The 10,580-nt window shown below is 52.7% G+C and overlaps 2 protein-coding genes across 3 annotated transcripts in view; both read right to left on the bottom strand.

Annotated features, from left to right (window-relative positions):
• LOC116937872 (diacylglycerol O-acyltransferase 2-like) overlaps window positions 1–10,580 on the bottom strand; it is a 60,473-nt gene that overhangs the window by 11,938 nt on the left and 37,955 nt on the right. For both annotated transcript variants that reach the window (XM_076064712.1, XM_076064713.1), the window contains one exon: window positions 4,942–5,146. In XM_076064712.1, the coding sequence (XP_075920827.1) occupies window positions 4,942–5,146 (205 nt within the window). The remainder of the gene's footprint in view (window positions 1–4,941; window positions 5,147–10,580) is intronic.
• Window positions 252–2,540, bottom strand: LOC142923731 (uncharacterized; the record flags this gene model as incomplete). The annotated part of the gene is made up of 1 exon (XM_076064714.1): window positions 252–2,540. A coding segment is annotated over one exon (2,214 nt), but the record flags the coding sequence as incomplete, so codon positions are not given.

Genomic DNA, 10,580 nt, shown 5'->3' with positions numbered 1-10,580 from the left:
TGATGTGTGAGATCTTTGTGTGTGTGTGTGAGATCTTTGTGTGTGAGATCTTTGTGTGTGTGTGAGATCTTTGTGTGTGTGAGATCTTTGTGTGTGCGATCTTTGTGTGTGTGTGCGCCATCTTTGTGTGTGATCTTTGTGTGTGTGTGTGAGATGTTTGTGTGTGTGTGTGAGATGTTTGTGTGTGTGTGTGAGATCTTTGTGTGTGTGAGAGATCTTTGTGTGTGTGTGTGTGATGTTTGTATGGGTGTGATATCTTTGTGTGTGTGAGATATCTTTGTGTGTGTGAGATATCTTTGTGTGTGTGTGTGTGAGATGTTTGTGTGTTAGATGTGTTTGTGTGCGTGTGAGATGTTTGTGTGTGCGTGTGAGATGTTTGTGTGTGTGTGTGATGTTTGTGTGTGTGTGAGATGTGTTTTGTGTGTATGAGATGTGTTTTGTGTGTGAGATGTGTTTTGTGTGTGAGATGTTTGTGTGTGTGTGAGATGTTTGTGTGTGTGTGAGATGTTTGTGTGTGTGTGAGATGTTTGTGTGTGTGAGTGTGTGTGTGCGTGCGTGTGAGATCTTTGTGTGTGTGTGTGAGAGATGTGTGTGTGAGATGTGTGTGTGAGATGTGTGTGTGAGATGTGTGTGTGTGAGATGTGTGTGTGAGTGAGATGTGTGTGTGTGTGAGATGTGTGTGTGAGATGTTTGTGTGTGTGTGAGAGATGTTTGTGTGAGATGTTTGTGTGTGTGTGAGATGTTTGTGTGAGATGTTTGTGTGTGTGTGTGAGATGTTTGTGTGTGTGTGTGTGAGATGTTTGTGTGTGTGTGAGATGTTTGTGTGTGTGTGAGATGTGTGTGAGATGTTTGTGTGTGTGTGTGTGAGATGTGTGTGTGTGAGATGTGTGTGAGATGTTTGTGTGTGTGTGAGAGATGTTTGTGTGAGATGTTTGTGTGTGTGTGAGATGTTTGTGTGTGTGTGTGAGATGTTTGTGTGTGTGTGTGTGAGATGTTTGTGTGTGTGTGTGAGATGTGTGTGAGATGTTTGTGTGTGTGAGATGTGTGTGTGTGTGAGATGTGTGTGTGTGTGAGATGTGTGTGAGATGTTTGTGTGTGTGAGAGATGTGTGTGTGAGACGTTTGTGTGTGTGTGTGAGATGTTTGTGTGTGTGTGTGTGAGATGTTTGTGTGTGTGTGTGAGATGTTTGTGTGTGTGTGTGAGATGTGTGTGAGATGTTTGTGTGTGTGTGTGTGAGATGTTTGTGTGTGTGTGTGAGATGTTTGTGTGTGTGTGTGAGATGTGTGTGAGATGTTTGTGTGTGTGTGTGTGTGTGAGATGTGTGTGTGTGTGAGATGTGTGTGAGATGTTTGTGTGTGTGTGAGAGATGTGTGTGTGAGACGTTTGTGTGTGTGTGTGAGATGGGACTGTGTGGGCTGGGTGCTGTGGTGGAGGCGGACCGCGAGGGGGCGCGCTTCGACCACGCGGGGCTCGGAGAGCGACGTGGGGACAGCGGACAGGGAGCGAGCACCGTGAGTCCGGGTGGGACGACGGCTTGGCCCTGATGATGATGATGATGGTGCTGCTGATGGTGCTGCTGATGATGGTGATGATGGTGCTGCTGGTGCTGGTGGTGATGGTGCCGATGGTGGTGATGATGATGGTGCTGCTGATGGTGATGATGATGATGGTGCTGATGGTGCTGCTGGTGCTGGTGGTGCTGGTGGTGATGATGGTGCTGGTGCTGGTGATGATGATGATGGTGCTGGTGGTGATGGTGCTGCTGCTGATGATGATGATGGTGCTGGTGATGATGGTGCTGCTGCTGATGATGATGATGCTGGTGGTGATGGTGCTGCTGATGGTGATGATGATGATGGTGCTGCTGGTGCTGCTGATGATGATGATGATGGTGCTGCTGATGGTGATAATGATGATGATGGTGCTGGTGGTGCTGCTGGTGCTGCTGACGGTGATGATGATGATGATGGTGCTGCTGATGCTGCTGCTGATAATGATGGTGGTGATGATGGTGCTGGTGGTGCTGCTGGTGCTGCTGATGGTGATGATGCTGCTGATAATGATGGTGCTGCTGATGGTGATGGTGCTGCTGATGGTGAAGATGCTGCTGATAATGATGGTGATGATGATGCTTCTGCCGATGGTGATGATGCTGCTGCCAATGGTGATAATGCTGCTGGTGCTGCTGATGGTGATGATGCTGCTGATAATGATGGTGATGGTGATGATGCTGCTGATAATGATGGTGATGGTGATGATGCTGCTGATAATGATGGTGATGATGATGCTGCTGCTGATAATGATGGTGATGATGATGCTGCTGCTGATAATGATGGTGATGATGATGCTGCTGCTGATAATGATGGTGATGATGATGCTGCTGCTGATGATGATGGTGATGATGATGCTGCTGCTGATGATGGTGATGATGATGCTGCTGCTGATGATGATGATGGTGATGATGATGATGCTGCTGCTGCTGATGGTGGTGATGCTGCTGATGATGATGCTGCTGCTGATGATGCTGCTGCTGATGATGATTATTACGATGATGATGCTTCTGCTGATGGTGATGATGCTGCTGCTGATGATGATGGTGATGATGATGCTTCTGCTGATGATGATGGTGATGATGATGCTTCTGCTGATGATGATGGTGATGATGATTCTGCTGCTGATGATGATGGTGATGATGATGCTGCTGCTACTACTGATGATGATGATGGCGATGATGATGCTGCTGCTACTACTGATGATGATGATGGCGATGATGATGCTGCTGCTGCTGATGGTGATGATGATGCTGCTGCTGATGATGATGGTGATGATGATGCTTCTGCTGATGATGATGGTGATGATGATGCTGCTGCTGATGATGATGGTGATGATGATGCTTCTGCTGATGATGATGGTGATGATGATGCTGCTGCTGCTGGTGATGATGCTGGTGCTGCTGCTGATGATGATGGTGATGATGATGATGCTGCTACTGCTGATGATGGTGATGATGATGATGCTGCTACTACTGATGATGATGATGCTTCTGCTGATGGTGATGATGCTGCTGCTGCTGATGATGGTGATGATGATGCTTCTGCTGATGATGATGGTGATGATGATGCTTCTGATGATGATGGTGATGATGCTGGTGCTGCTGCTGATGGTGATGATGCTGGTGCTGCTGCTGATGATGATGGTGATGATGATGCTGCTGCTGCTGATGATGATGGTGATGATGATGCTGCTGCTGCTGATGATGATGATAATGCTTCTGCTGATGGTAATGGTGATGATGCTAATGATGAGGATGATGCTGCTAATGCACTACACAACACACTATACACTTCACACTACACTCTACACTACACTCTACACTACAGCAGTTGTTCTTAACGTGGGGGGAGCGAGATGCCCTTTCTGTGCTAGGGAGGACGAGGCCACACTTGTTGTTTCTAGAAGGTCAAATAATCGAAAACACAAATCAAGGCACGGGCACGTCAAGTTACAACTTACCTTCTATCATGAAACTCCGATGTGTTCATTAACATTACTACATTTTTCATTACCATTGAGCACCAAACGGGTCCAAGGCTCCGAGTAAAGGTTAAGTTAATGAACACATTCTCCTGCAAAAGGAGCTGGTAGGAACGTCGGGCTGCTCGGTCAATGGCCAGGGTCAACAACGGCGGCACCACCACGTGGTGTATTCCGTACAATATGCCCGACTGTGAGGGCGGGCACAAGCCGGCGTGAGTAGGTTAAACGTTGAGTTTTATAAGGGCACCACGGGGTGAGCAGCCCCTCCCCACCCTCCCCACCCAGCCCCTCCCCACCCAGCCCCACCCCTCCCATGTTTGGATGGACGACGGACGGACGGACACAATAATCCCCTGTGGGCTGGTGGTGGTGTAGTAACCAGGAGGTTCCTACACAGGATAATGATTCAAATATAAAACGCGGCATTCAATCCGAGGATCCCAATGCGCGAAGCATGAAAGGCGACTCCGATCGCGCAGATTCCAAGCGGCAAGACGATCCACTGGGCGGGAGCGGCGCTTGCAAGATCGCCCTGGGGGTGCTGAGCAGATTGGAAGATCCGAAGGACCTTGATGGAATATATAAAATGTCTAAGTTCCTTGCCGAGGCAATGCGGGGTGAGGCCATTTAAAGCCTCTTAGGTCATCAGTTCTCCACGTGCTCAGGCTGGCCTGCCCTGTAGCTTCCACCGCCTCTGTCAGAGCTGCCGTGTACCTCCATGGATCTGGGTGAGTCTGTGTATCTCTGTGTAGCTCTATGGATCTCTGTGTAACTCTATGGATCTCTGTGTAACTCTATGGATCTCTGTGTAGCTATAGGGATCTCTGTGTAACTCTATGGATCTCTGTGTAACTCTATGGATCTCTGTGTAACTCTATGTATCTGGGTGAATCTGTGTATCTCTGTGTAGCTCTATGGATCTCTGTGTAACTCTATGGATCTCTGTGTGGCTATATGGATCTCTGTGTAGCTATATGGATCTGTGTAACTCTATGGATCTCTGTGTAACTCTATGGATCTGTGTAACTCTATGGATCTCTGTGTAACTCTATGGATCTCTGTGTAACTCTATGGAACTCTATGTAACTCTCTGGATATCTATGTAACTATGTATCTCTGTGTAGCTCTATGGATCTCTGTGTGACTCTACGGATCTCTATGTAACTCTATGGATCTCTGTATAGCTCTATGAGTCTCTGTGTAACTCTATGAGTCTCTGTGTAACTCTATGCGTCTCTGTGTAACTCTACGAGTCTCTGTGTAACTCTACGAGTCTCTGTGTAACTCTACGAGTCTCTGTGTAACTCCAAGGCTCTCTACGCAAGTTCTGGATGCGATCACGATCGTCATCACCACCACCACCATCACACACACACACACATATATATAAGTAAATGTACTCACAGCCTGCCATTAGATACTCTCGGTAGAGTGGAATTCGGAAGTTTCCCGCCAGGGTCGCCACGTAGGAATGTATCCCGGGGAAGAGTTGCGCGAAGCCGGTTGCCTCGGTGCAGAAGTTTATGAACGCCCCAATGCACATCACCCCGTGGGGGTGGTAGCCAATCACGAAGTTGCGTGACGGACTCAGCTCGCACGTCTTGACCAGCTGCCACGCAAGGGTCACAGGCACAGGGCATAGGTCACAGGTCAAGGGCGAGGTCACAGGTCAAGGGCGAGGTCACAGGTCAAGGGCGAGGTCACAGGTCAAGGCCCTCCCCACGCAGTGTGGCTTGCACGGCCACAGTTGCAGCGCTGTGGCTGTGCCTTGCATCTCTTTGAGTCTCGGTGGGTCTCTCTCTGAGTCTTGGTGGGTCTCTATGGGTCTCTGTATCTCACGGAGTCTCGGTGGGTCTCTATGGGTCTCTGTATCTCACGGAGTCTCGGTGGGTCTCTGTATCTCACGGAGTCTCGGTGGGTCTCTGTATCTACATGAGTCTCTATGGGTCTCTGTATCTCACGGAGTCTCGGTGGGTCTCTATATCTCTTGGAGTCTCTGTGGGTCTCTGTATCTCACAAAGTCTCGGTGGGTCTCTGTATCTCACAAAGTCTTGGTGGGTCTCTGTATCTCACGGAGTCTCGGTGGGTCTCTATGGGTCTCTGTATCTACTTGAGTCTCTATGGGTCTCTGTATCTCACGGAGTCTCGGTGGGTCTCTATGGGTTTCTGTATCTCACGGAGTCTTGGTGGGTCTCTATATCTCACGGAGTCTCGGTGGGTCTCTATATCTCACGGAGTCTCAGTGGGTTTCTATGGGTTTCTGTATCTCTTTGAGTCTCTATGGGTCTTTGTATCTCACGGAGTCTCGGTGGGTCTCTATGGGTCTCTGTATCTCTTTGAGTCTCTGTGGGTCTCTGTATCTCACGGAGTCTCTGTGGGTCTCTGTATCTCACGGAGTCTCGGTGGGTATCTATGGGTCTCTATCTCTTTGAGTCTCTGTGGCAGGGGTAGGGAAGGTCCGGCCCGCGGGCCGTATAGGGCCCACGAAATCATTTGGTCTCTGGCCCTGCCAAGGCAATCGCAGGCGGGACTGGAAATTCAATAAATCTAGGCGCAAACCTGGAAAAGCAGTTGCGAGTAGCAGCAACATCATCAATACCGGCTAACATCATCACACGCCTCACCAAAGAGAAGCAGTTCCAGCCAACGCATTAGGGGTGAGTTAATTACATGTTTGACCAAATATAACGGGCTAATTTTTAAGTTGATGATTTTGTATGGCCCGCAAATTATGTTATTAATATCCTAATGGCCCTTGGCAGAAAGAAAGGTTGGTGGGTCTCTATATCTCTCAGAGTCTTGGTGGGTCTCTATATCTCTCCGAGTCTCTGTAGGTCTCTATGGGTCTCTGTATCTCTCGGAGTCTCTGTGGGTCTCTATGGGTCTCTGTATCTCTCGGAGTCTCTGTGGGTCTCTGTATCTATTTGAGTCTCTATGGGTCTCTGTATCTCTCCGAGTCTTGGTGGGTCTCTATGGGTCTCTGTATCTCTCGGAGTCTCTGTGGGTCTCTATCTATTTGAGTCTCTATGGGTCTCTGTATCTCTCCGAGTCTTGGTGGGTCTCTATGGGTCTCTGTATCTCTCGGAGTCTTGGTGGGTCTCTATGGGTCTCTGTATCTCACGGAGTCTCTATGGATCTCTGTATCTCACGGAGTCTCTGTGGGTCTCTATGGGTCTCGGTATCTATTTGAGTCTATGGGTCTCTGTATCTATAAGAGTCTCGATGGGTCTCTGTATTTCTCCGAGTCTTGGTGGGTCTCTATATCTCTCAGAGTCTCTGTGGGTCTCTGTATCTATTTGAGTCTCTATGGGTCTCTATCTCTTCGAGTCTTGACGTACACACACACGCACACATCAACATACATACACACAGACACACGCATTTATATATACACACACACACACACGCATTAACATACACGTACACATTAACATACCAGTACCCGCCATTTGCCACTAAGTGACGGTGACGCCTATGCCAGGCTAGGTGCACTTTGAGGCTACCACGTGAAGTGTCGAAGGCTCGCTGCTGACAGGAGGAGGTCACGGGACAGTCCCAGCAGGTGCCATCGGGGGTGACTGACCGAAGTGAATGGCAGATGCACCCAGCTGGACCCCCTACTGTGCCAATTTCCTTTCACTTTAACCGCCTCAGGGTTCCGCTCGTTGTTGTGGGCGTCGCTCCTGTGCCCTCTGTTGTTGCTGGAGGGCGACTGCCTCCAACACACGCAACGACAAATTGACGTACACACACACATTGACATACATACACACACACATTGACATACACACACACACATTTACATACACACACACACTGACATACATACACACACACAGACATACATACACACACACACACTGACATACATACACACACACACACAGACACTGACATACATACACACACACACACAGACACTGACATACATACACACACACACACTGACATACACACACACACACTAACATACATACACACACACACATTTTCATACATACAGACATTTACATACCAGCACACAGACACACAATCAACGCGCTCCAGGGGTCGGGGCCACGTCGGTCTGTGGGTGTGAGACATGTGGCAGGGGGTAGGTGGTGGCAGGGGGGAGGAGGTGGCAGGGGGGAGGAGGTGGCAGGGGGTAGGTGGTGGCAGGGGGGAGGAGGTGGCAGGGGGGAGGAGGTGGCAGGGGGGAGGAGGTGGCAGGGGGGAGGAGGTGGCAGGGGGGAGGAGGTGGCAGGGGGTAGCGAGGTGGCAGGGGGTAGCGAGGTGGCAGGGAGAGGAGGTGGCAGGGGGGAGGAGGTGGCAGGGAGAGGAGGTGGCAGGGGGTAGCGAGGTGATGAGTGGGTCGGGATGTGTGGCGCAACATGTCTGGGACCCCGCATGTCTGTAATTGATCGCAGGCTGCTCCCAGCCGACTCAATCTGCGCCCAATCAGCGTGACCAACATTGACCGTTAACCCCGACAGGACCCCTAACCCCCCCCCCCCCCCCAGAACCCTGCACCCTACAAAGACAAAGACAACCCTCCAACCCAGTGTAGCCTTGACAGACTGTTGGGGCAAGTGCTGTTAGCGAGCAGCTATGAAGGCCGGGACGGCGCACGAGGGGGTGGGTGGCCAGCACCACGCCCCGTGGCCGCCTTTGTATCCCTCGCGGCGATGCCTACACATCGCACCAGGTACTCATTTGAGTCCGAGTCGACCTAGGGGACGCCCAGGATCGGTTCACACGTGAGCGGGAATCGAACCGTGGCTCGCGGGGGTTTTCGCAGCGCCAACCGCTGCACCACCGCTCCCCGTCCCACCCCCTGTCCGTGTGTCTCGGTGTTCACATATTTGTCTGTCTGTGTGTCTCGGTGTTCACATATCTGTCTGTCTGTGTGTAACCCGACACTCACATTGTGTGTGGGTGCGTCTAAGTTGATAGGGGGGGGGGAGCGGTAGCGTAGTGGTTAGCCGACTGAGCTACGAACCTGGAGAGCCGGGTTCGATTCCGGCTCACGGCCAATAACAGTGGCGAATGTTTGAACCGGTCCTGGGCCTCCCCTAGGGTCGGCTCAACCTCAAATGAGTGCCCGGTGCGGTGCGTAGTAAACACCGGGGAGACAAACGCGGCAGGGGGATGCTGCTGGCCACCCAACCTCATCGTGATGCCGTGCCGGCCTTCATAGGTGCTGCATCTACACACACCCACACACTCACACACACGTGTCTCTCTGTGTGTGCGCGTGTGTGGGGAGCGGTGGTGCAATGGTTAGCGCTCCGCCACGCGAACCCGGCAACCCAAGTTCGAATCCAGCGGTCAGCATCCAGTGGCGAATATCTGAACCGGGTCCTGGGCCTCCCCTAGATCGACTCGGCCTCAAAGGAGTTGCCGGTGCTGTGCAGTCAAAACATCGCAGCTGGGGAGACAAAGGCGGCCGGGGCATGCTCTCTGGCCACCCACCCCCTCGTGTGCCGTGCCGGCCTTCGTAGGTGCTGCTGCTCGCCAACGTCACTTGCCCCGGCAGCCTCGTCCAGGGCGATGCGGAGGGATCTTCGTCTCCGAGCGTCTCCGTGTGCTAGCGTGTAGCGGAGGAATGTCCATGTGGTACAGGTGCACAATGCGCGTCAAGGGGCGGCTCCCCATTGGTCAGCCGTGCCACGATGCGGCTGAGCGCCGCTCACTCTGAGGAGGAGTTGGAGACGCTGCCGCTGAGCCCGGAGCGTGCCACTCAGAGCTGGGGGTGGTTGAGGGGGGCCTTACCATCAGCCCCACAAAACATAGAGGCACCTGCCTGGGTACTTGATGTCATCATCAATCACTCTCCTCCTGCTCACGACTTGATGGACGGGGGCAGTACCTGGGCAGTGTGCTCACGATCAGCTCCAGTTTTGCAAATACGAGGTGTCACTCCGAACGAATCACTCGAGTTGCATTTACATTTCCATCGGCCTCGTAATGCAGCTGCGTGGAAGCTACCTGGTCTGTCGCTCCACACGAGGCTCGGCGTCTTCTAGCCTACAGGTCGTGCCCCTCGCTGCTCGACGTGAAACGTGGAGATCGTTCAAGAAGCATCCGCGCGCTGATCTGAAACACTCCGGCTGGACCTGCCCGCGATCCATCCTGGGTTTAACCGGACTGGATTTGTGCGAGGAGCTCACAGGTCCTTGGAAGATCTGGACACATTCCCATCGCAGGCGAGGCTGCGTTGGCCGGGTCACGAAGCCCCCCCCCCTCCCCCCCATGCCCAGCCACCGCGTGCCCCAAAGCAGCATCTGTTTGGCCTGATAGGGCGGCATGATGAGCTGAAGACCGCTACCAGCACGGTGTCCAGATCGGCCTCCGTGGAGGAGGCTCGTGAAGGACGCTGCTGCTACTGGGCAGTTGTGAGGCAGCAGCCCCTCCGGCAAATCGCTGAGGGCGGAGGAGCGACGCTCGCAACAACGGGCGGAGGTGCCGAGCACGCACGTGAAAGACGCTTCGGCTTGGCAAAACAGCTGGGCACCGCAGGGTGGCGCATCTGCCAGTCGTCAATAATCCCATTGGCACCACCTGGGTATGTCCCGTGAACTCCTGCCAGCAGCGGGCCTTCACGTGGCCTTCGAGTGCACCTAGCCTGGCACGAGCGCCACGGTGCCGCCACCGCCACTTGCTGGCTTGCGTCTCCATTGCGGGGAGCGGTGGCGCAGCGGTCAGCGCGACGAGCTGCGAGCCCCGGGGGCCGCCCGAGTTCCATTCCCGCTCACGGGCCATCAACGCCGAGTGGCGATTGTTGGAATCGGTCCTGGGCCTCCCCCTAGGTCGACTCGGCCTCAAATGAGTACCCGGTTCAGGGCGACGACATCGCCACTGGGGAGACAAAGGCGGCCGGGCGTGGTGGGGCCCACCTACCCCCTCGTGTGCCGTGGCGGCCTACCACAAATGCTCTTGGCCCAACAGCCTGATAAAGGCTATGCGGGGGATCTTTGCCTTCGTGTGCGTCTCTATATGTATCTATATATACACACACACACGTGTCTCACCACGTGTACCCATGCCTCTGTGGAACCCGAAAC

This window comes from Petromyzon marinus, unplaced genomic scaffold (genome assembly GCF_048934315.1).
Source record: "Petromyzon marinus isolate PM22_M1 ecotype Great Lakes invasive population unplaced genomic scaffold, UKy_Petmar_22M1.pri1.0 PM_Scaffold_62, whole genome shotgun sequence".
In the NCBI taxonomy this organism is placed as follows: Eukaryota; Metazoa; Chordata; class Hyperoartia; order Petromyzontiformes; family Petromyzontidae; genus Petromyzon; species Petromyzon marinus.
The sequence above is the reverse complement of the archived record's forward strand: the minus strand, read 5'-3'. Positions and strand labels throughout refer to the sequence as shown.